The sequence below is a fragment of the Thamnophis sirtalis genome, unplaced genomic scaffold, assembly GCF_051295495.1.
Source record: "Thamnophis sirtalis isolate CommonGarterSnake01/CBP01778 unplaced genomic scaffold, rThaSir2_p1.2 scaffold_10, whole genome shotgun sequence".
Lineage (NCBI taxonomy): Eukaryota > Metazoa > Chordata > Lepidosauria > Squamata > Natricidae > Thamnophis > Thamnophis sirtalis.
In genome coordinates, this window is record NW_028261390.1 from 53,665,353 (window position 1) to 53,692,281 (window position 26,929).

Genomic DNA, 26,929 nt, shown 5'->3' on the forward strand with positions numbered 1-26,929 from the left:
CCATTTCTCCATTCCCGCTCTGCCTCTCTTCCTGCATCTATAGGCTCGGTGATCGCAGGGGCTTCCGTGTAACCGGGAAGTCACCCTCTGCTACCGCCGCGGTTTCCCAACCCAGGTGGAGAGCTTTCATCCCAGCGCCCCCCTCCCTTTCCAGCAGCAGCAGCAGCGGCGGCAACCCTTCCCAGCCAGTCGCGAACCCCGCCTCTCTTCCTCCCTGCCCGCCCGCCCGCCTCCCTGCTTGCCCCCGCCTTGCGCCGCTTACTTTGCAGGGCGCAGAGCCCCCAGCCCATGTGCTCGCCCGGCGCTCCCCTGCTGCGCGCCTCGTCTTCAGCCCCGGCCAGCAGGCACGATGTCCAGCGCGTCGCACGACCCCTTCTACTCCTCGCCCTTCGGCCCCTTCTACCGGCGCCATACGCCCTACATGGTGCAGCCTGAGTACCGAATCTACGAGATGAACAAGCGGCTGCAGGCTCGCTCCGAGGTGAGTGCGCGCAGTCAGCCCAGGCGCATCGCCTCGGAACGGTTCACCTCCGTCTTTGGTCCGGTGCACCGCAACTCCACGCCGCCTGGAAGACCGAGCCGGGGGGCGCACCTCCCGGCCAGCTCTTTCTTGGGCACACGTGATCGTCGCAAGATCTCAGCGGCGCGGTTGTGGGGTGTTCTGCTACGCCCCAACCAACGTACACGCACTCGCCAGTTGCATGATTTGGAAGGGGGTAAAGGAAAAGGCAACTTGGCCCAACTTGCTGCCAGAGGTTGCGGCGGCGGAGCAGAAATGCCCCGTAAAGGGCACACATCCCCACCTCTTAGTTCTGCTTTGGAGGATCTGATGGGCCGTGGTATCTTTCCCTCGAGGCTCGGCCAATACGATTCTCCCTGCTGGTCCCAGAGCAGAAACTGATGTCCTGGATGGTTCTTGGTTTTAGCTGAAGTTGCTCTTGCGTGGCAAGGAAACAGTTAATCCCAGGGCCGGACTACTCCTTTGAGGAATTCAATGGCTTTACTTTTCTGTCCCTTTCCAAGTTTTTCTCTTGGAGGTTGAAGTTAAATTTTTGGGGTTAGGGAACGGCCGCCTTGCAAAAGGCGGCCTGGGGTTTGGTTAGGTTGGCGAAGGCGTGCAAGGGACTCCGAGTTGTCGGACCAGAGGCTGCCTTGCGGGATATGGGTATCAAAATGCGACCTGCTTTCTGGCTGGTGTCTTAAGGAGAATGGCTTGGATTTCCAGACACTAAACTGGGTTTGTGGATTTGGTTCCTTTCCAAGCCGTCGTTGTGCTTTCTGTTTAGAATTGGGGGGCTGGTTTTCTCTTCCACTAAAGTTGAAAGGAAGTTGAGGTCCCCATGGCTCCTGGAAAATGTTTAGTTCGAGGTTTCTCAGATTTATACAACTCCCAAACCTACAGTGTGCTCTGATAGTCATTCCATTTCTGCATCACTTTGGAGAATCCTGCTTTCCTGAAATATTTCATAATAAGGGAAGGCACTAAAGCCTGGCATAGCTGCTGATACTTTTCTGCAGATTTTTACTAGCGGTTCCTAGATCCTCCTTCTGCTAGTTTAAGCTTGCAAATTAAATTTTGTAATTTGTGGCAGTCCAGCTTGAATTTGGCAACTGATATTTTCCATGATTACAAGATGTTTGTTTTGGAGATCACTTTCTTTTTACACTAAAAAAGTTTTGAAAATATATTTACAAAGATTGAAGCTTATTAGCTTGAATTGATAAGATTGTAGTCAGTTGAATTTGTTCCCTGGTTACCTATTGCCTCACCTGGTGTCCCTGGTTCTTGGGAAGGACAATGCTAAGATATCTCTGGGTTTTGCAGACTTCTTTAATATTTTGATGGCTTCAAAACTACCTATTTCCACCACTAGTTCTGCTCTTGTACACATTCCAGTAGAGAGGGAAAATAATGTTCCATCAGCATGTCATCTTTATAAGAAATGGATCTTCACCTCAAAATATTATCAGATGTAGGAACTTGGATTCCCTGCTCCATTATCTATAAATGGATTTACTTACAGTCTGTCACAGGATTTCTTATTATAATCAGGTGTTAAAGGTGTGAATAGAATTGAACCGTTTGTCATTAACATTCTACATTTGGTAGTGTGTCTTCATAATTACATGTAGCAGCTATGTTTCAGCAATCAGGGTGACTTCTAAACATGTTAATTTATATTACTCAATGGCATCAAAGATCAGGACTGGTCACATATTTTCTGACTGTTATTAATATGCACAAGAAAGCCTTTGACATTCATTGTGCCACAAATGATGACATTTGTTAGTTGGAAAAGTGTGGTCAGCCTCCTGATTTTTGAGAACTTTCTAAAGAAGTTTGTCAAAGTATCAGTTCTCATCTCAGACAACTTGGCAATTTTGGATGACAACATGAGATACATATTAAACATGAATATGTGTGTACTTTTATTATAAATATTTTCATACAGCATCTTAACTTTTGCGAACTTGTCAATGATCTGGAATACTATTATTTCAACAATTGCTTGAACTTGTGAATAATTGATTTCAGTCCTGGAAGGTCATTTCATGCCCGAACACATGAAATATGATGGTGCCTTAGAACATGTGCAGAATCATAACAACTAGCTTTATTTTTTTCTTTCCGTAACGTCTAAATACCTCCTTACAGGCCTAATGTATCAGCCACCATTGAGATGGATTTCTTAAATTTCTAGTGATCTGAGATTGGGTGTTTTTCCAACAGTTAGCATCCTGTTACCTGTCTACCTCTTAGCTTCTGACTACCTAGCTATCATTTCTCTTCTAAGAATTGTGTTCTCTTCTATACAAAGCATCTTTGCCGGCATTCACATAATACATCTCTATGCTTTAGTTCTCCAAATTTCTAAGATGTTGTTAAGTGAGTAATTTCTAAAACACTTTGACATTTGGATGATTAGTTGAATGGAAATGTTGACCAACAATTATTGAGCTATTGTCATTTAGTAACTGAAAAGGCGAAATAATGAATTAGAAGATATTGAGTTATTTATAAAATGTGTGCAAAAAGAAAGGCGCAGCTTTGATCACACGGTCAATGCTGCCATCAGACTTTGTTGAGCCCTTCTCCCCCTTCAGATGCCCCCTGGTAGTATCCATCACAAACATAGAAGATAGTCTGCAATGAACCTTTGTTCTCTCCGTTTCACCTTTTCTTTCCTCTAAACTAAGTATCGAAACAATCACACTTCTATGTTTTGTAGAGTCATGTTAGTGATCATAAGATCCCATTTGGCCTAGTGGTTAAAGTACCAAGCTGGAAAGTGGGTGACCATGAGTTCTAGTCCCACCTTAGCTGTGAAAACCAGCTGGGTGACCATGGGCCAGTAACTTTCTCACAGCTCACCTCACCTCAAAGAGTTGTAGGAAAATAAAAGAATGAAGGTGTGCTGCATATGCTTGCAAATTAAAATATGAAGAAAATAAGATAACACCTGTTTTCTCTAGATGGCTTCAGATCACCGGGTCCTGATGGACTGCATCCCAGAGTTCTGAAGGAACTGGCAAATGTAATTTCAGAACCATTGAAACATGTCTCTTGGTTCTTGTATCACTGGGGAACTACCTGAGGACTGTAAAAATGCTGGTCCCCATCTTCAAAAAAAAAGTGGGGGGAACAGATCTAGGAAATTACAGACCAATCAGCCTGACATCAATACCTGGAAAGATAATCAAGCAACAAATCTGCGAACCCCTAGAAGCAGACAAGGTTATAGCCAGTAGTCAAAACCAGATCATGCCAAATAAACCTTATTTCATTCTTTAACAAAATTAGTAGATCAGTGAAATCTGTGGACAAAGAATACTTAGATTTTAGTAAAGCATTTGATAAAGTAAACCACAACTTACTTCTTGGCAATATAGTAAAATGTGGGCTAGAAAGCACCTCCACTAGGTGGGTTTTCTAATTGGCTGATAAATCATACTCAACATGTAGTCTTCCATGGAACTATATCCACATGGAGGGAAGTAAGCAGTGGATACCCCAATATTCCATTTTACACCGAGTACTCTTCAATATTTTCATAAATGAAGGGGAACTTAGGAAATTTGTAGACAACACTACGTTGACAGGAATAGCCAAAGATAAGCGCAAGATCCAAAACATCTTGACAGACTTGAACACTGGGTCCAATCTAACAAAATGAAGTGCAATATAGATAGTTAGGTTTTACATTTAAGCAAGAAAAACCAACTATATAGGTATAGACTAGGTTCATGATGGCGAACCTATGGCACGCATGCCAGAGGTGGTACGCAGAGTACTTTGTGGGCACACGTGCCATCACCAGCTGCTCTTCTGGGTACAGTCTCTCTCTGGGGATTCGCGCACAGAATCCGGAAGAGCAGCTGGCACACAGCCACACCGGCAGCTGCTCCCTTCCAGGTTCTGGTGCTCTGGCACATGCCTGTGCTCCAGTTTCAGCACTTGGTGACAAAAAAGTTAACAATCACTGGACTAGGTTGATTTAACTGTGAGAGGGATCTTGGAGTCCTAGTGGACAATCAAATAAGAGCCAACAATGTGTGACAACAGTCAAAAAACCCAATGCAATCCTAAGATGCATTAATAGAGGGTTAGAATCAGATAAAGTGATATTCTAATACAGCTTTACTTAATAAGAAGTAGAAGCAATCTAGAAGTAAGGAGAAACGTCTTAATAATGAGAACCATCAACCAAGCTTGCCTTCAGAAGTTGTGGGAGCTTAATCACTGGAAGCTTTCAAAAAGAGCCTGGACAATCATTTGTCTGAAATGAATTATTTGTAAAAAAATAGTGAAGGCGATAGATAGATAGATAGATAGATAGATAGATAGATAGATAGATAGATAGATAGATAGACAGACAGACAGACAGACAGACAGACAGACAGACAGACAGACAATAAATAAATAATAAATAAATACATAATAAATAAATAAATAGAAATATTCAAACCCTAACTGTGTAGACAGTTATAACTTTCTTCTTCCAAAATGCTTCTTCAACTTTTCAGGTGGCTTACTGGGCCTATACATTCAAGTTTCTTCACATAATTTTCTGCAGGTTTTTTTAACTCTCTGATTTTGCTACAGCCCTGGCATTCCCAGGTTTACCAAGTAGGGCTGATCCTACATAGCTTCAGCACTGGTTGAGTAATTGCTTACCCTGCCAAAGGAAGTCTGGAGTACATGACACATACAGTTCTTGGAAATCTCAAAGGCACCAGATAAATATAAAAGTCTTGCTAATCAGTAAATACAAAATCATAGTAATCTTATGGTGGTAGAAAAAGTTCCCTGAACCCCATTTTTGGGGTTCTTGTTTCCTGTCTAGTAATAATGGTTTTTCCTTCAAGGATGTGGTGCTAGCAGAAAGAAGCTTACCAGTATCAAACTTACCAATAGTTGCATTGAGCTGGATTGACAGCTGTTGAGATTTCTGTCAGTCTGAAATAGGAAAAGTCCTTCAACCAGAAGGTCTCTGGCAATATAGTGAATTTCACTGGGGTGTGTGGGGTGGGCAAACCCCACCAGCAGCCACACAATGTGGCTGCTGATCCCCAACAACATCTGAAATTAAGAGCTCTGGAATTGTGCAATATTTGTTTCCTGAGTGAATGTGTTTAGAATTAGAGGAACTGTTTACATTTTTCTGAATTTTTCAGTTTACATTTGATTTCGAAGTCCGGCATAAGGTAGAAATCAAAATATTGCTTGATGTTGCAAATGTATGATTTGAGGTTTTCTTCCATTCATTCTTTCTTTTTTCATCCTCCAAGTGATTGAGACATGTCTGTACTTAAATGGAAGTTGAAGGACCATCATTCTTACCAGGACCAAGTCAGTGTAAAGTAAACCCCAACTCTATCTTTCGTGGCACGACATAACCGCGAACGTCAAAAGCACGCCGACAACACCGCGGCGCTAAAACCGCGATGTCAAAAGCGCGCCGACAACAGCGCGCCGGCAGAAGCGCGATTTAACTTAAGGTAAGGTTTAGGGTTAGGTTTAGGGTTAGGGTTAGGGTTAGGGTTAGGTTTAGGGTAGGTTTAGCGTTAGGTTTAGGGTTAGGTTTATGGTTATTTTTTAGGGTTATGTTACAGCGCGCTTCTGTCGGCGCGCTGTTGTCGCGCGGTTTTGACGGTGCGGTTTTGTCACTGCGCTTTAGTCACACGTGCTTTAGTCTACCGCGGTTTTGTGGTGGAACCCTATCCTTACACAATACATTTTCCCCTTTTTATAAAGGAAGCAAGAGCTGTTTTGCACATGTTTTTTTTTACATTTGAATTATAAGGCACCTGAAAAATAAAGGAAGAAATATAGTAATCAAAGTTTTTGAAAAGGGGGTTTAAATGAGATTGGAATGTTTTCATCATGTTTGCTGGTTTTAGATCACTTAGCTGAAAAGTTGCCTGGTTTGTATCTGTGACTGAAAGTTTCAAAGTTTTACTTTCCCATTCATGCCACAATCTTGATCTTTTTCCACTATGTGAATATCCCTGATGTCTAGGGAAGGGGTGAAATCTTGGGGAAGGAGTTTGGTGACATTCCTACTCTCATCAACTGAAAACACTCGATCTGTGTTCTTACGAAGCATTGGTACCAAACTGGCCTTAGCTAATTGTGTGAGGCTCCTGTTTGGATGGAGTAAGACTATGTAGAACTTCAGGTAAAACTGGGAAATGGGAAAACATCTCAAGAAAAGTCAAGGTTGTTGTCAAGAAATTACACAAGTGTATCGAAAAAATCCTTAGCAATCAAGAGAAAACACTCTTTTATCTACTACTAAGATCTCTAACTGAACAGGCTTGTTCAGAATTAAATCAGATGATTTTGAACTTTATTGGAAAAATGCAAATGTAGAAATAGGCCCAGAGCTGTGAGATTTCTTTTCTTTTTAAAATAAATCAAAGCTGCTGCTCTGTTCTGTCTGCCAATGCAGAAAGGACATTTTTAAGGTTTCAGTTCTTGGACTTTCATAATCTGAGATGGACTAGACTTCGTGATCTTAACAGTTGTGGAACTGGTAGATGTCTGAACCTTCAGCAGGTGACAGAACTCAGCCAACTTTCCCAAGCTACCTCCAGGATGGTTTGGCTTAATATTCAGAGAAGAAAGCAACAGGAATATTATGGGATTGTAGCTCAATTGGAAGGTTGTAGAAAGGAACAAAGAACTTCTGAAACCCTGCCCAAAAATGCATGGATGGGTTTCCAGTAATGGAGATGAGCTTTATCTGAGCTTCAGGGTATTTTTTCAAATATTCCCAAACCCTGTCCCTCATCTAGAGGGCAGCTCATTTAATTTGTTCATTGGCTTTTAATTATATTAAGCAACTTAGGCATCAGCCATGGCATTTGTAGGCGTGAGAAATGGTGCCTGTGGAGGAAGAGTTGGTGTAATGGGCTTCCTGGGTGATTTCTGAGGAAGGTGAGACCACATTCCAGAAAGCGGGGAGGAGATAAGAGGCAGCATATCCTGGAACTGAATTGGAGTTTGAGGAAAAGAGATGGATAGCCTCTCCCTACAATCTGCCAGAGTGTATCCATTAGGGTAAGAGTAGAAAAGGTTTAGCTATTACAGTGATGAAAATGAGTCAAAAGCCTTCATATAATTCAAATTCAATTAAAGCAATGTTCATGAATTGAGTGCCCTCCAAATGTGTAGAGCAGCTCCTGCAGTTTTTTGGTCAACACAGCATTGCTAGGAATTCAGCATCTATCTATATTTGGAGGGTAGGTAGTTTGACAAAGGTAAGCGAAAGCAACTTCAGAAAGGTAATTCTTTATCTTTTGATGTTCTACCAGTTGGCCTTGAAATATTAATTGCAAAAGTATCTCTGGAGATTTACTTTCCTCATGTAATTTTCACATATCACCAATCCAGTCCGATTCCAGTTGAAATTGTAATAATATTGCAAAAAATGCATTTTCCACATAGTTTTCGTGGGAGTGGAGATGAAGTACTTTAGCTTCTTTCGGAATTTATATTTTCTAGTCTTGCAAACAGCCCTGGGATTCCCATGATCCATCCAAGAACTTTCTACTTGAACTTAGAGTAATGGATTTCAAACAATTAAGGAACATAAAACATACTATCCTCTGTTGAATATGATCAATAAATGTATAGCATCCAAGGTTCATATTTTTTCCTCAAATACTCCTTGATGACTGTGAATATGGACTAAGTTTTCAGTTTTGAAATATGTAATACATTTGACAGAATTTAGAAAAATTTAATCACCAGTAGGTAGGTACATTAAATGAAGACTTTGGATTTGCATAAGCAGAACCATAATAAATGTAGGAAATTTGCTTTTAATGATTCTAAGCTGGAACAACAAGATCCTTAGAGATAATCAAGACTTCTTAGGTGGCAGCACTTTTTAAGAATAGAAAAGGATCTTTGATTTGAAGGTCCAGAGCACAGATAAAAATTACTATGCTGCTGATAAAAAGCAACCAGCATCAAAGAAAAAACAGTATACATTTTCTCCAAATAATATTAAAAAACCTAGCTGAAAAAGTAATGGGGAGGAAAAGATAAAAATGAAACATTTAAGAATTTTCATTTGCTGATTCTTGATTGCAAACTACTAGTCTGATCTGAATGGAACTGAATTTCTTTTCTTTGGTCTTCGTACTCTTAAATATAATAAGTTCAATCATGATGTATTTCAACACTGTTTCAACATTCAAGGCAGCGGCCAAAACAGTGTGATTGCAGTACTGCCCTTGTTATGTGCATCACACATAAACCCCGTCTTTTTAGCTACCTCGTACAAAGCGTCATTTGTGGATAGCCTCACTAAGAGCCAGGTTCTGGATCTATGAACGTGAATGCCTGTGTGTGTGTTTTATCTTTTACAAAGACTAGAGACAAGTATGAAAATAAAGAAAAAAAGTGCAGAAATCAGTACAGTAAAAGAAAAAAAAAGATTATTCAATTAACAAGAGTCAGGAAAAGGAAGTGATGTCTTACCTCAGTAATTACAAACTCATACCTTTCCTATCAATGTCACAAATACCCTTCAGTTCCTTATTTAATCCTTTTTCCGTCGTCAAATCCACACATTGTTTCATTCTTTTTCATTATCAGCAAAATGTCCATAAAAGTTTTCCAGACTTTTATAAAAGTTCTTACTGTTGTTGTTTTTTTTCCTGAAGAACTAGTTCAGTTCTGTTTCTTCGGCCACTTTTGATTTTTGCAATCTATTCCTCTACTGTGGGTGTTTCGGTACATCTTCATCTTGAACAGGACACTGGGCAGATTAAAAATGGGGGGGAGAGGTGGCATTTTGCCAATGTGTGAGGGAGGAAATTGCACACCTACTTCCCTGCATTCTTGCTAATCTCCAGGTGTTCATTGAGATATCATGACTGAAACCTGGTCTTGTGTGAGCTTTAGTGATGCGCTGCTCATGTGCAATAAAAACATTGCACAGTCAGATCCCCAGGTTCTGGAGATAGTTGTATGCAGTGCATCTCCTCTTCAGCATTTCCATGTGCTGGACTTAGCGAGCAGGGATTGGAAGTGTTCCTGGTGTTTGTTTACCTGAAGGATTGCAAGGACGTTATCATCACTGGTGGAAGTGAATTCTTTCTAGAGTCCAAAGTGTAATTATTTTCCCCAGCAATCTTTCCATTTGACGTGTTTAAAAAAAAATTAGAAAGAAATTACTAGGCAATTTGTACAGATAGTCCTCAACTTATGACTGGTCGCTTAGTGACTAATTAAAGTTATTACAGATGCCAACTTGATTTTGAAGTTGCAGTGGCTGACACCTTTCCCCTATGGTCAATGATCAGATTTTGGGTATTTGACAACTGGCATAGATTCTGTGTGGAGATGGGACAGAGTTCCAGAAGGACATCCATCATTGCAGCCCTCCACCAATTTGGGCTTTATGGCAGAGTGGCTAGATGGGAGCCTCTCCTTAGTGCAAAACACACGAAAGCCTGCTTGAAGTTGGGGGGAAAAAGCATCTGAAGGACTCTCAGATGGTGATGAACAAGATTCTCTGGTCTGATGAAACCAAGATTGAACTGTTTGGCCTCAATTTTAAAAATCACATCTGAAGGAAATCAGGCATCGCTCATCACCTGCCCAATACCATCCCAACAGCAAACCATGATGGTAGCAGCATCATGCTGTGATGGAGTTTTTCAGCACCAGGGACTGGGAAATTAAAACTGGTCAGGGTTGTGAAAAATCTGAATGGAGCAAAATACAATATCCTCAATTAAAACCTGCTCCACAGCACTCAGGACCTCAGACAGGACAAACGTTCACTTTCCAATATGATGATACGAAGCACACAGCCAGGACATCTCAGGAGTGGCTTAGGGACAACTCTGTGAATGTCCTAGAGTGACCCAGCCAGAGTCCTGACTATCCACGCTCATGTCCTCATTATTTCTTTGCAGCTAGAAACCTCAATCAGTTTTGAAAAGCAGAGAGAGTTGCAGGACATCTTTTAAAGGGTAGCCTTTAAATGGGTGATTGCGACCACCTTATTAACTTTTTCTGCCCCCACTCCTGCCAATACCATCTAGGATTTGCAGGGAAGGGTGTGACCTGCGGAAGAAACTGACTTCATAGTGCAGCATTACCCACATCAGATGCACATCTCTGTTTTCCCATATTCCTGGAAGACCATTTAATTTCCCTTGACTTTTTAATTTAATTCAGCCTGATTTAATACTGCTTTGGTTGTGTTTTATATTTATGTCACTTCTTGTGGGATAGACTTGTTCCTTCGTATTGATAGCCATCTGCAAATCTATATATATAAATGTGAAAACATTCACACAGGAATCATGAAATCTCCAGAACCGTAAAGCTTACAAACTTGAAATTTGGCACATATGTTCCACTTGCCTTCTAGGTGCTCAGTAACAAAGGATTTTTCAAAATGACCATCAGAGCATTAGTATTTCTTATATTATTATTAACACTGATGCTAGAGAGTTAGAGGTTCTACTCCCCTCCCAACCTAAAAACTTAAATGTGGGTGGGGCCAGCATGTGACCCATCTGGCCTGCTGGCTGGGAGTTTGGGGAGGAGCCTGAGGGAGAGAAGGTGATAAGATAGGTGGGGCTTCTATGGGACCAGGCTTAGGGAGGGAAGGGGATAGGATAGGAGAAGATTTTGTAGGGCAAGGCTGAGGGAGAGAAGGGAATAGGATAGGGTAGGTTTCTGTGGGGCAAGGCTAAAGGAGAGAAGGGGAGAAAAGAGACCGATGGTAACTATTCATTAATTTTCAAGCTGTGTCGATTTATCAAGCCCAATCACATGGTTTTATAGCGGAGCATGGGTATTCAGCTAGTATTTTATATAATATAGAGATTACAACAGAGGTGGGTTCCTACCAGTTCGCACCTATTCGGTAGAACCGGTTCGTCAAATCTACCGAACCGGTTAGAAGAGGTTCCACCAGTGGACCCAGGAAAGCAGGCCACACCTACAGAAGAGGTTCCAAAAATTTTTGAAACCCACCACTGGTCCTTGGATATGATTATTCTACACTATCATGCTCATATTTATAAAACTCAGTGCCTCTGTGAAAGGTAAGGATGACTACTGCGTTTGTGGTGCAATCAGAACATTGCGTGTGTTGAAGTTGTTTTAATGCAAATCAAAGATGCCTTTTAAAAAACAAGTTTACATCATATTCTTATGCATGCCAGTGCTGTGTGTGAGGTAATTTAAGGTGGTTCTGACAAGTGTGGTCGGCATCTTCATATCCGGTCACATGGGCAGCAAGCCACTCCCATCCGGTCACATGGGTGGCAAGCCACTCCCACAAAGGAGGCCACACCCACAGAGTAGGTTTGAACAATTTTTGAAACCCACTACTGGATTACAATGTATCAATAAATCAAGACATTTTGGGGAGAAGAGTTTTGTTTTGAAAGAGGGAATTACAGCAGCCATTTTGAAGGAGATAGTAGAATATCATTTCAATACATCATTTGGTAGATGAGGAGTACAATGATGGTTGTGCTCCAAGGGGGATGATATGAGTTTGGCCTTTGAACACTGAAGGTTTCATTATTTTCTTTCTGAGTTCAATATCAACATCTGGGATTCCCAAACTGCACGCAGCCAAGTCATTCTCGGCAAACATTTAAAGTTTAATTTTTGTACTTTTGTTGATCTTATTGCCATGGTTTTATTTAGGTCTCTTATTATTCTTTTCTAAGCTGTTCTAGTTCCTCTGAGAAAAAATGAGAGCAGGATAAATATGCAGCTACAGTTCTTAATTATCTTCATAGCAACAAATAGTGATAAAATTCAGATTGTAGAGGACTGGATCTAAAGTTTCTGTGTTGTGAGCATGAATCTTGGGCTTTATTTTGCATGAGCAAAATAAAGCCCAAGATATTTTTGACCTGAATGCGGGAGGTGCCAAAAGACATTTGGTATTCACAGAGTGTATTTAAGGAGTGGCATTAAAAAAACATTAAAAATAATCTATGGCTGAAGTCCACACATTTTGACATGATGGCTATTGAATACAGAATATTCCATTGCTTGGAATTCTTTCTTTTTTTCTTGGAATTCCTTCTTTCCTTCTTTTGGTTTCCATTCTGGTGCCTGTGGTAGTTTTTTCTTAACTTAACTTCAACCTCTAGCAACATTAAAAATAAGGACTCCTGTTTTGGGAGGTGGGACTTGAAAACCTCCAAGGTCCCTTCCAGCCCTAAGATTCTATGAACTTAAAAACTTCCTGTTTCATAGGCAGGCATAACTTGAACATTTTACACACATGGTGAGGTGAGAGAGACTCTTGCCAATCCAGTGGGTTCAGAAATTACTACTGGTGTTATGTTCCCAAGGAGGGAGGGGGCAAATGTCTTATATTTAGCTTCATTAGATTTGATCTTCCCTCTGATCCCTTGTATCCAACATTTTGTTCTAACACAGTGACCAAATCTCAGTGTCAGCGTTCCAAATATCATGCAGAATTAAATCAGAGTCCAAGGCAGAGCTATCTTTAAAGTTCCAATTTAATAAGTCAGACATGTTGGCAACGACTGTGGAACCCAAATCTGAAAACTCCCTGGGATTCCACCCAGTTGAAAGTTCATGATCTTATCCCCACACCCATAAATCCATCACAGGAAAAGATTACCTTGGCCTTCTAGAAATGAATGACAACAACATATTCCACAATTCTACTTCTTTCTATTCCCCCTCCCAATTACTACACTAATGAAACATCATAGGAAAATAATAGAGTATGGCAGGCCAAAACTCCTAAAAAGGAACATAACTGCAGGCCTGACACTCAGAGCATCACCACGCCACTCTTGTGGCAGGCACTGCCATATTTTATTCGGTACCATAGGTTCATACACACAGTGATGGGAAAATATTGTGTAAATTTTCTAGTGGAAGAGAGGGAGTGGTCACGTGTGGGGTATTCTCAAAACCTGATTGGTCCAAGACTCTACCCCCCCCCCCGAATCTCTTCTGGTCATTCCCTCCGTCTCCGAGCCTGGAGTGCCGCCACCTGATGGATCAGGCCATAAAACATCTTCTTGACATTCAGGCGGTGGAGGTAGTTCCCTGAGAAGAAAGGGGGCTGGGCCACTACTCCAACCTGTTTGTGGTCCCGAAGAGTTCGAGGGGCTGGAGGGCAATTCTGGACCTCAAGCGTCTGAACCGGTCCTTGGTCTATAGACGCTTCAAGATGTCCTCCCTAAAGTCTATCCTTCAGGGCATCTGGAAGGGGGATTTCTTGGCATCGATAGACCTGACAGACTACCTTCATATTCCAATTCTTCCGGCACATCGCAGGTATCTGAGATTCCCCCCTGGGCAGAGCCATTACCAGTACTGGGCTCTTCCCTTTGGGTTGGCCTCCGCCCCACACACGTTTATGAAGGTGCTGGCGGCTCATCTCCGTTCCATTCCGGTAAGGCTTCAAGTCTACCTGGACGATGTCTTAGTTCAGGTGGGGTCCCTCTCCCCGGCAGTAGCGGACCTTCAGCTTACCATTCAGAGTCTTCAGGCCCTGGGTTTCTCGGTGAACTTTCCAAAGAGCCATCTGACCCCGTCCACGTGCATTCTTCACCTGGGGACGGTCATAGACTCCGTGTTGGGGGTGGTTTGACTGTCTCCAGACCGTCAGGCGAGCCTACGGCTGTTAGCAAAAAGAGTGCACAAAAGTCAGTCAGTTTCAGTCCTCGCGTTGTCGCAGTTGTTGGGCAAGATGGTCTCTTGTATAGGGATAGTTCCGTGGGCCAGGCTCCATCTCCGTCCTCTTCAGTGGGAGCTCATCCCATTCCAAAGGGAAAGGATGAGCAACTCTCTTCGGCTCCTCCGGCTGCTGGTGGGGGTGAAGGTTTCCTTCAGGTGGTGGCTCTCCCCGGCCATTTGGCGGGATTGCTGTTTCTGGGAACCGGACAGGGTGACTGTGACCACGGATGCGAGTCTGTTCTGATGGGGAGCCTTGGTGGGCTCCTGCTTTACACAGGGCAGGTGGACAGCTTCAGATTTCTGACACAACATAAATTGGTTGGAACTGAAGGCTGCCTGCCTAGCCCTGCTACACTTCTGGACCTCGGTGGAGGGCTGTCACGTGCTCCTCCTGATGGACAATGTGGCCGCCAAGGCCCACATAAGTCGTCAGGGGGGACCCACTCTCGAGCTCTCTGGCTAGAGGCCCTCCGGCTCGGAGCTTGGGCGGAGAAACACCCGTCATCCTTGGTTTTGGAACACATCTCCGGCCTGTCCAACCACCAGGTGGACTGGCTGAGTCGGGTGACTCTGAACAATGGCGAGTGGCAACTTCACCCGTCCTTGTTTCAGGGGATTTGTCAGCGGTTTGGCATGCCGCTGGTGGACCACTTTGCCACTCCGACAAATGCACAGTTGCCTCGGTTCTTCACCCGGTTTCTCTCCCTGGGGGGAGGGCACGGATGCCCTCATGTGGCCTCCGGGTCTGCTCTACGCCTTCCCTCCCATTCCCCTCATTCCAGGGACTCTCAGGAAGGTGGTAGTGGAGAAGGCGCTAATCATCGTGGTGGCCCCTTATTGGCCCAGGGCCTGTTTGAAGTTTATTAAAATAGCCTTGAATCCTATAGTGGCAGTGCCTGCAAAATTGGAAGAATGGCGCAGCAAGAAAAATGATTATGTTTGAAATTCAAACTATTCGTTGTGACAGAGAGAATTGAAAAGAGATTGGAAAATATGGGATACAAAACTGAAAAATTTGATGGAAAAACAGGATATTTTTCAAATGAAGAATGGGAGCTACTGGATCCTCATTTCCTTTGGAAATGGAATGGATGGCTGAACTGGATTTGGAGGAAAGATCCATCTGGCCCAGATGGTCATTGGGAGTGGGGCAAAAGAGTGATCACTACGAGCCGACGCCAGCAACCAGAGGCTGCCTGGCAGGAAGCCAAAAAAGAGGACCTCATGATGACCCACGCTTTGAAACTTCTCCAAGAAGATGGGAGAAGCGCCATTTCTGTGAAAACCGCACGGAAGGGGAGATTGAATTAGCCAAGCAGACAGAGGGATGAGTAGATGACCTGTCTAACCCTGAGACAGCCCTGAGGGCAGACATCGGAGCTGGCCAGGATAGAGGAGCACCACCTGCAGCAGCAGCAGCTGTTTGAGCCCCTCCAAGGGGGGGGGGGAGTGGGGCCCCACAGGCATCGAATTCCAAAAATCTCTCCCCTTGGAGTGAAGTACGGAGGAGATCCAAAGGAGTTGGGGGTTTTTTTGGTTCAGGTTTGGAATTATATGCAGCAATATGGGGAGGATTTCCCATCGGAGGATGCCAAAGTGAGAGCTGTTACTATGGCATTGGAGAGCAAAGTGGCTGCCTGGATGGTTGCTTTGCATAACGATGAGTCCCCCCTGCTGAGGGATTACAATGTGTTTATGACAGCCCTGAGGAAGTGCTTTGATGATTCCCCTGGCAAATCGGAAGGCAAGAACCAGGATGAAAACCCTAAACCAGTGGAAGAGGTCGGTGGCTGAGTACACCCAGGAGTTTTGTGAGCTGTCTGTGCATATGTGGGGGTGGTCTGAGGAGGCTTTGATGGAAAGCTTTATGGACGGCCTGAACGACGATGTTTACCAGAGCTGTGTGAATGTGGGGGGGGGGGGAGGGCGGCCTGCAATGCTGGTATTGGATGTGGAGATTGACCTAGCCAAAAATCAATACCGTGGAGGCAGCAGCAAAACCAAAAATCCCCCTCCATCCCAAAAGAGGCTCCAAGAGCAGGGAAGGGATGGCCTGCAACCAAACCCTGGTCAACTGCCTGTTTCCATTGTGGGAAGGAGGGGCACTGCTGACGGCTACTCAAAGTGGCCCAAAACCAATTGCAGCTGGAGAAAAGAAACCCAATCGGCAGCCAGGGAATTGCAGAGAAACCGCCCTGAAGAGTGTGGAAGTTGCTGATGCCCTTCCTCCAAGCTAGGAGGAAAAAGAACCCTCCTCTCTTTTGGGAGAAAATGAAACCAACTCTGATGATAACCACCTGGTAAGTCCCCGATTGGGCCCCATGACCATCCCAGTAGAAATTAAAGTACCCTCGATTGGAGCCTAGGGGAAAATGCTGGCCCTTTTAGATTCTGGCTGCATCCGATGTATAATTAGCTTAGAGGTGGTGGAGAAAATGGGTTTAAGACTGAGAATTTTGAAAGTACCCATTGCCTTTTGCCAGTTGGATGGGTCAGTGGCTGGGGGGGGCACCCATTTTGTAACCGAACCAGTAGAGATGTGGATGGGAGATCACCAAGAAACCCTGAGTTTCATCATCGCGCTGGGGATGGATCGGCACCTCATACTGGGATTACCTTGACTTTGGAAATTAAATCCATATGTGAACTGGAGGAAGGGGTGGCTACGCATCCATTCAGCTAAACTGTCTTAGAGGGAGAGGGAAAGATTTCCCACCTAGCCAGAGCTGCAACAGACCTAGCAGCCATTATGCGCTTTCATTGATAAATGAAAGTGTGTAAAAGGTACGCAATTTCATTGATAAAACTTAAAGAGGGGGTTCTAGCAATGTTCTGGAGTAATCCAGGCAGCTACCCAGGTGGCCACTTTGCAGAAGGCCAGACAGGACAATTAGTGACATAGGCCTGTCTTTTTTCAAAGATGGCCACCAGAACTGCTGTTTAACTAAATGTAATGTCTTCACAAACCAAAAGTTTCCAGCAGCTTTAGAATCATGGGCTTGTTGTAACACACATACTCTAAGCTTGGCGGGAACATACAATTTAGCCCCCACCTATGCAACTTGCTTGGTCAACAACTTCCGGGGTTTTCAAGGCCTCTAGGTTCTTGTGGTCCATCCACCCCTCAAAAGGTTGTTTTGCCCCTTCGAGGAAATGCCTCCAGATTAACAGGGCCCATTGGACCGCAAAAGCGTCCTTCTCCCAAATTGCTTACCTCCTTTCGGTTTCAGTTAATTTCTGGGAGGTATAGGTGCAAGGTTGTAATGTCCCAGCAGTATTAGTTTGAAGTAGTACCGCCCCCACAGCCATGTCACTGGCATCAGCTTGTATCATGAAACGGGCATTCATGTTGGGATGTTTTAGGACGGGCTTGGCCACAAACAATCGTTTCAGTTTCTCAAACACAGCTTGACACTCCATGGTCACTCAGGAGGGCGGCTAGGCTTTGGCTTTGCTTCTATGTTTGTCTTTAGGAGATTAATAATGGGCAATGCAATCTTAGCGAATTAGGGGATGAATTGTCGGTAAAAGTTGGCAAAACCTAGGAAGCTTGCAGGTGCATGGGGGCACCCACTCCATGACTGTCTGGACCTTCTCCGGGTCCGTTTCAATACCCTCATGCGATATGCGGTAACCCAAATAGTCAATTCTTTCCTGGTGAAATTGGCACTTTGACAATTTGGCATACAACTCAGCAGCTCTGAGTTTTTTCAAAACTGAGCGCACAATTTTCACATGTTCCTCCAGGATTTCAGTGTAAATGAGAATGTCATCAAGGTAAACTAAAACCCCCATATAAAGATGTTCATGCAGCATCTCATTTATCAATTGCATGAACACAGCTGGTGCCCCCTGCAGCCCAAACGGGAGCACCCTAAACTGGAAACAGCCCAAAGGGCAATTGAAAGTGTTTTCCACTCATCCCCTTCCTTAATTCAAACTCTGTAGTAACTCTCAAGTCCAGCTTAGTGAAGATTTTTCCTTTGGCCAGATGAGTTAACATGTCCTTCATAAGCGGTAATGGGTAAACATTTTCTACGCAAATGACATTGAGATATTTGTAGTCAACACACAAATGAAGAGAGCTATCTTTTTTTCTTGAAACCACACCAGGGCAGCTACCCGTGGCCTAGCTGGTTGGATGAACCCCCATTTTAAGTTTTTATCAATAAAGTTTCTCAATTCATCCAGCTCACATGGGGTCATCAAGTAAATATTTGGCTTAGGGAGTCTCACCCCTGGGAGGATTTCTATACTGCAGGCCGTGGGGTGATGGGGTGGGAGAACATCTGAAGCCCTTTCGCTGAATGCCTTCCTGAGGTCCCAATATTCATTAGGGATTTTCTCCTCCCCAGCAATGTTGTGCCCATTGCAGCTGCCAATTCCTTTGTGGCTTTGGCTATGCAGGGTTTTTTCCCAACCCCCTTTCCAGATGGGTTGAACAAATGCACAGCAAACCCTTCCTCCAATTCACATGAGAGCTCCATTTCCGTAGCCAGGGTAATCCAAGTATAAGGGGCTGTTCCATCCTGCGGGCTATGATAAAGCTCAAAGTCTCTTGGTGATTCCTCCATCCACATTTCAACTGGTTTGGTTACAAAATGGGCTGGGGCCCCCCAGCTACTGACCCATCCACCTGAGAAAATACAATGGGTACTTTCATTGTCCTCAGTCTCAGTCCCATTTTTTCCACCACCTGTGGGCTAATTACGCACCTGGTGTAACATCTTCCCTTGGGTGCCGGTTGAAGGCACCCTTAACTCCACTGGAATAGTGGAGGGGCCCATGTGCTGACTTACCAGGGGGTCATCATTGCAGTCAGTTTCACTTTCCCCTGGGGTGGTTGGAGCTCCCAGCTTCTCCAGGCCTGGAGGAGTGAACTCAATAACTTCCACACCTTTCAGTGCCGTTTTGTGGTGTTTTCCTGGCTGCTTCTCGGCTCTTTCCTCCAGCCAAGGTCGATTTAGAGCCAGGCTTGGTGGAGCAATCAGCAGCTCGGTGCACCTCCTTTCCACATCTGAAACATGCTGTTTATGCCGTTTACCTGGGCTTCGCCCCCCTTTGGTATCTCTCGGGGCTTCTTTTGAGGTGGAGGTGGAAGACTTGTTTCAGCTGCTGCTTCTCCAGTGCCGGCGTCTGGCCAGGTCAATTTCCACATCCGTTGCCAACACATACCAGTGCTGAAGGTCGGGAGGGGGGGGGGCTCAGGAAACACAGTGTTGGTAGACATCCTTATTAAGGCGATTGTTGTAACATTCCACCAGAGCCTCTTGGGACCATCTCCACATGTGGCAAGCTAGCTCGCGAAACTCCTTGGTGTATTCTGCTACCAATTTCCATCCCTGGTTTAGGGATTTCATCCTGGTTCTAGCCTTATGGTCAGCTAGAAGGTCTTTGAAATATGGTATGACAATAAGATTTGTGCTGGAGCAGGCCATGGACAGAGCATTGAAATTGGGTGAGACAACTTCCAACTTTTCTAAAAATCTAACCCAAGTAAAAAAAATGTAAAAAATTTAATTTAATTTTTTTTTCAATCTCCAAATGTTAAAAAAGCAGTGATTGGATACATGGGGAAAGATTAAAGACTCAGATGTGAAAATAATATTTAAAGGAAGCTTTAAAACAGAAAGCCTGGAAAAAGTTTTAACAACATCTTGAAAAGGGGTTACTTTTATTTCTAACTCCCTCCCCCATTGTTTGACAATCAGCTGTTTTTTGTAAGCTGTTTAAATTTGGAACATGGGAGCCATCTACTGGAGAAAGACGTTTACTGCAGCATGGGAACTTCAGTGAAAGTAATAATTATTTAATATACACAAAGAAAAAGGAGAGAAAGTAAACAACACCTGGAAGGCCACTTGATCTTGATTCTATTTCAGTAGGCAATTTGAATGTTTGGAAATATCTAGTGAGCTCTCTGAAGATTTTTAAGACAAGTTGAATTGCAAATAACTAAAACCCTATTGAAACTGTTTACTGGAAGGTCTCAGCGTTCCAAATATCATCCAAAATTAAATCAGAGTCCAAGGCAAAATATTGCTCTAAGTTCCAATTTATTAAGAGAGACATGTTGGCACATCTGGGGAAAACCCGAATCTGAGCTTCCTGGGTTTCCCCACCCAGTTGAAAGTTCAAAATCTTGCCTCCACACCCATAAATCCATCACATGGTCCAATCTTCCACTGCCACGCTGGCAGTTCCACCCATCCAGTTCCAGTCAGGCTCAGAGGTATAGAGAACAAAAGATGACCTTGGTTTCTAGAAAGGAATTTTTTATTTTGACAACAACACATTCTACTCCTTATTATTCCCCCTCCCAATTCCCCACTAATGAAGCAGCATAGTAAAATAAGAGAGGGTGTGGCAGGCCAACAATCCTAAAAGGATCCAGCTGCAGGCCTGACAGGTGGATTTGAAAGATTTGAGGAAACTGGGTGGGCCAATTTGGATTATTAATGATACTTGACAGAACATCCTACGAGGCAAAAGAAGAAAGGTGATAAAAGAAAAAAAGAGAAAAGAAAAAAAGATAAATAAAATTTTAAAATCTGGACAATTGGTAAGATGTAAACTGGAAAATTATAAAGGTTATAAATTATCAATTTATAGCTTTTAAGTACTATAAATTTAGGGGACTTGGAGGTATAATTTTGGGATTGCCTAATTTTATTAATCTGACTTCTTTGGAGTTTTTAGATATTGGGACATTGGAATCTTAGTGGTATATCGAGCAACTTTTATATTAAATTATTACAAAATGACTCAACAGGAGACAATAAAAATGTATGATGAAATGTTATTGATGCTTAAAATATTTATGGAAATATGACAGAATCATAAGGAGAGAATGTTATTGTTCAAAGATAAAGATGTGAGTGTAGAAAATCTTCAACAAATGGAGAAAAATAGATGAACACAATATTCAGAAAACAGATGAAAACCAGAAGGGAGGGATGGAGGAGAAAAATCAAAATAAATTACAACATATAGATATTGAAGAGATAGTAACAATAAGTATTACGAATTAAATAGATAGTCCTTTAAGAGTTTTGAATAGAAGGGAGAAAAGAAAAAAGAAAAATCTCCCCAAAATAAAGTTTTGAATGGATAATCAAGGAGACGGGTAAGGCAGAGGAAATATTCAGTCTGTGCAAAAATGTTAGAAAGAAATATAAGATTCCAAAAGAAAAATATAAGAGTTATCAAAAGTCAATAAATGATGAAATTTTAAAAAAGGCTAGGAGACGATGGATGGAGATAAAATATCTTGCAAAAGGTGACTGTTTTAACTAATAGAAAAAAGTATATATAAATGGGGAAAATAATAGTATACATATTGACATATACTGTAATAGAATATAATAACCACCAATATACGCTCTATGGTTGTGGGCCAGCTGCCGGCAGAGTATACAACCATAGCGCATACGCCCAGAGCAGCCATTGCCGGAAGACCCTGTTTGGAAGCCGCTGAAACAGCCATGCAGTGGCGGCAGTGCCGTGACTCTGCGGAGAAAGTTGGGCCATGCATCGTGAGGCTGGCAGGTGTGTGAGCGAGAGCGGAACAGCCGCTTGCGCAGCAACCCCTCCAGCTGTACAGAGCGCCATTCACTGCCATTTCAAAGGCGCCAAGCCGTGGGAGCTGGGCGGCAGTGAACAGGTACACATGCAGCTTGGCGATACCCCTAGGTCAATGAATGGCGCTCTGCACGGTTGGAAAGGGGGTTTGCCGGATGGCTACTCATGAGTGTGGTCGCTTCATGGCTGCTGTGCTGTGCTGCTGCGACAGCGCAACACAGCCATTCACCCATGAGGCTGTGCCTGGCTCTTTGGGAGCCCGCTCGCAAGAGAGCAGCCACCCGGCAACCCCCCTCTTCAGCTGGGCACAGAGCTGTTCGCCAACCTAGCGGTATCCCGAAAGCACTAAGCAACACGATCACCTTTGCCTCCCCCCCCGGTTCCCGCAGCTTGGCACCTTTGGGATACCGCTAGGTTGGTGAGTGGCTCTGGCTGGCCGGAGGTGGGTTGTCCAGGAGGCTTATTTGCAGGGGAGGACTTATATTTTTGCTTATCAGAAAAATGTGGCATGGCCTTATTATCAGGACATGTCGTAATTTCGGGGAAACAGGGTAGTGTTATCCACTCCTTAACCCACATCAAACTTGTTGCCTGGTGATATAATTCCCAATTGGGTAGGCCCAGGCCTCCTCTTATTCTAGCATCTTGTAACGACTTTAATTTTATTCTTGCTTTTCCCCCCTGCCAAATGAACTTCAATACTATTTTATTTAATTCGTCGAAGTAATTTTTCCCTAGTCTAATTGGAATTGTCTGGAACAGATATAAAATTCTAGGTAAAATGTTCATTTTGATTGTGGAAATTCTCCCTGTCATTGATAATGGTAGTCATCCATTGTTTCTTCACTGGTCTTCAGGTGCCTTGGAAAACAGCTTGACCCCTTCCTCTCTGTGGCAACACCTCAAATATTGGAACACTGCTATTAAAGATGAAGCTGAATGATATGCAGGGGAAATAAAAAATAATTCAAAATGGTTGTTGCAACCCTGGAATTCATAGTGTTCATCATTCAAAGTGCCTTCATTCACATCATTTGCACGACAACATTACACATGTGACATCACTGCAGCTTCTTCAAAATGCTAAAAACAGCATAATAGCAATAGCAGTTAGACTTATATACCGCTTCATAGGGCTTTCAGCCCTCTCTAAGCGGTTTACAGAGTCAGCATATTGCCCCCAACAACAATCCGGGTCCTCATTTTACCCACCTCGGAAGGATGGAAGGCTGAGTCAACCCTGAGCCGGTGAGATTTGAACAGCCTAACTGCAGAACTACAGTCAGCTGAAGTAGCCTGCAGTGCTGCATTTAACCACTGCGCCACCTCGGCTCTTAGCATAACCTAAAGCATAAGATATTGGCATCATGCTAAAAATTTCCCAGGGTGTGGACAGAAAAATACAGAACCTGGAAACCAAATTTATACCTTTTGACAATCACAAGATTAATAAGAGATGATATTAATTGGTCCTTCTTCAGAGGTTAAAAGAAAGTATTCCTTTATGGTAGTGTATCTATGTTGAATTGAATCTCTATGTTGTTACTAAATATTTATTTGTTCTAATGAAGAATGGTTTACTCTGATTTTCATATATGTGGATGCGTCTGCAGCCACTATGCAAAATGGAAGGGGCGGTTTAAAATATTTATTTCATTAATTTAGTGATCTTTTGCTGTGATTTTTCTTTCCTTTCTCCATAATTCTCCATAATATGCATGTGGTGCAATATGTAATATCTTAAAATTAATAAATATGTAAATACTTGGCAGTGCAATTTTTGGAAGAGTTTACAGACTGTGAGAGGATAGCATTTAATATTAAGTGTGGTTTCATATTTGAAATGCTGAGCTTTGAAATTAATTGCTTTTCTGAGCCAAAACTGTGCATGACCTTGAAAATTACAATTATACTAGACGTTCATGTCACACTTTTTCAGAGTGTGGCAGGAAGTGTTAAAGAAATATGGTTCTACTTCTTTCCCCAAGCACAAGGCAGAGTGCCATCCAGTAGGCTGAATAACTGTCTGCAAATAATTAAGCTGGGGTGTTGGGAAAATAATACCCAAAATCACAAGCTGGCTCTGCTGTTTATAAATCAATACCAGCTGTTGCTGTTTACCTAATCTTTTGCAAGATGAAGAGCATTGGTAGAAAGTACATATTCCCAGTTACAGGAGAAAACAGTCAATAAGGAAAGAAGGAAGGGGAGGGGAATACAAATGGGAGGACGGGGAGACAGAAAGATGTGGGAGAGGAAGAGAGGAGTGAGAAGAAAAAGGGAGATAGGAAGGGAGAAATGGAGGAGAAATGGGAGGGCAGAAATAAAGAAAAGAAAGCAAGAGAAAGGAGAACTTCTGGTTGTGATGTCACAGCGGTGTTCCTAGACCCCGAATATTTTGTGTTTGGGGACACCCCCTCGCGGCGCAGTGAGCCTGGAGAGCCAAGAGGAATAGAGGGGAAGCCTGGAGGGCAGTGAGGTGAAAGGCAATTACCCACTGCAATGAAGGAAATCTCATTGATTTCAACGCGAAAGTGTCTGTCATTGCATTATGGCGGACCCGAGGCTGTGACGAGCCAGAGAGACTAAGAAAGAGAAGATTTCGTTAACAGACTGTGACATACTATTTGATTGACAATCCCAAATGTTGTTGCTGCAACAGTGACAATTGACTGCAAAAGTAAGTCCCGGCTATTCGGTTAAGAAGGTAGCTCCAGTTGGGGGGATTTCCCTGAAGAACGGGTGGCGACCCAGCGAGAGGAGCAGTGACTCCGCATACGGAAGTTAACCATAAAAAGTGAACAGAGGAGAGAGGACATAGAATTTTGAGATAGAGAGACTGAAAAGAGAAGAGACTGGAGGAAAGAGGAGCGGAGGAATGGAAAAAGAGACCTGGTGAACCTGAGTGACAGGAGAGAAGAGAGAAGGGCATGGGCTACAGCGGACTGTGGCAGCGAGGGAGAATTGAGCAGATGGATATCAGAGATGGAGGTTGGAGGAAGAAATCGATGTTTCAAAACAATGGCTAGAGAGACGAGAGACGCAAAGAGATCAAAAGTAAAGTGAAAGTAAAGCAGAGATGGAGCAGAGGGACTCGGAGTTGAATAAGGAGGAGGATATTGAAATGACAGAAGTGCGGCTGGACTAAAATTAAAAAATTTCTTGAAGATATAACAGGAAATTATATTGATTGGAAACCAGAGTTATTCTTACTGGGCATATTTACAAAAAAATACAATAGGGAAATACAATATCTAATTCTTCATATTATAACTGCAGCCAGAATAATATATGCCCAGAATTGGAAAAATGACAATCCCAAAGGAAGATGAGGTGATAAGAAAATTTTTAAAATGTGCAGAGATGGACAAACTGACGAAAGAAATACAAGGAAAAGAGGAGTCGGAATATTGTTTAACATGGAACAAATGGTACAAATGGTTAGAAGATAGAAACAAGAAGTAGGGATATATAAAATAATGAAGTTGTAGAAAAGTTAAGTAGCCAACGACAGTAGGTATACAGTGTACAATATTTGCACAATGATATTATGATATAAACAGCTAAGTATAAATAAACATGGAATAACATTCACAAATAAGTAAAGAACAAAGGGATCACAAATGCGAGACATGAATGTATAGGGGGAAAAACACCAATTGTAATAGCAATAGCAATAGCAGTTAGACTTATATACCGCTTCAAAGGGCTTTCAGCCCTCTCTAAGCGGTTTACAGAGTCAGCATATTGCCCCCACAGTCTGGGTCCTCATTTCACCTACCTCGGAAGGATGGAAGGCTGAGTTAACCTTGAGCCGGTGAGATTAGAACCGCTGAACTGCAGATAACAGTCATCTGTAGTGACCTTCAGTACTGCACCCTAACCACTGCGCCACCTCGGCTCTATGTAAAGATATATAGACATGGAACTCCTGTATGATGGAATTTTTTTCTCGTGTCTGTTTCTTTTGTTTAATCTATGTTTTGTGTTGTTTGTGTTTAAAATTTAAAAAAAAAACCTAGCCAGGATAGTCAAGGTAGAGGTGGCTTTGGACTCCCGGCGTGGAATCTCTATTACATAGGGATCCATATTAGCATGGATCAGAGATCTGATAAACCTAAAAAATAAAAGAATCTTAACATTGGAAGGACATGATTTCGAAAAGGGGTGGCACGTCTTTCTGTGGGATAAGGGAAATAAAACACATATTTTTACAGACATAAAATAAGGGATGCATTGGTACAAACTTGGGAAGATATAAAGAGAAAACACTATATGAAGATCCCTGGGTGGCTATCCACCATGGAGGCTATGATCTACCCCAATACACTAGATATAGGTAAAATGTTTAGGTATAATGAAATTTTAGATTGCCAAGGGGAACTCAAAAACAATCAGGACCGAAAAGAACAAGGAATATGTATTGACTGGTGGCCATATTTACAGCTACAATAGAGATACAAAAAGGATGCAGAGGAATATGGATTTGATATTCAACCACAACACCCCGTCCCAGCCCCCCCGAGGCCAAACACAACCTTGATGTGGCCCTCAATGAAATCGAGTTTGTCACCCTGGATCTAGAGAAAGAATCCATTTATTTGTCCAAAAGATGTTTTTTCCAGATGCAACTGGACTTGTTTTTCTTAAAATGCAGATCTATTCAGTACTGCAGAGTCTTTAACAGAAACAGTCAGTGCCTTGTGCTTTCTACATTGTAGGAGTGATGATAACATTAAAGTTGGCCAGTTATAAGGCAGGTGCATTTATTTTGCATTTCTGCATCCGCTTGTAATCACTGCTTTTGCTACTGGGTATGATAGCCCATGCTATCATAGTTTCTTTTACTTGCTCCTCTTCCGTTCTAATAGTCAACAAATAATTATAGAAGTTTAAAATCAGTTTATCCTCTGATCCTGTTAAACCCCCACCATTATCTTTCTGCTGGACAGAATAAGAGAGCAAAAATTTCTCTATGTGAGTTTTGATGTTATAGACCCGTGAAACTATGGCACGCGTACCACAGGTGGCAAGTGGAGCCATTTGTCAGGGGCATGCAAGGCTTCCCTGAAGGCTCCGGAGGTCGAAAATCGGCCCTACTGGGAACCCGGAAGTCACTTCCAGTTTGCT

The 26,929-nt window shown here is 42.9% G+C and overlaps 1 protein-coding gene across 1 annotated transcript in view; it reads left to right on the forward strand.

Moving 5' to 3' along the window:
- The first annotated feature begins 268 nt into the window (after positions 1-268).
- LDB2 (LIM domain binding 2) overlaps positions 269-26,929 on the forward strand; it is a 106,403-nt gene continuing 79,742 nt past the window's right edge. The window contains exon 1 of the mRNA XM_087723789.1: positions 269-481. Coding sequence (XP_087579915.1) covers positions 350-481 — 132 coding nt within the window. The 5' untranslated portion in view covers positions 269-349. The remainder of the gene's footprint in view (positions 482-26,929) is intronic.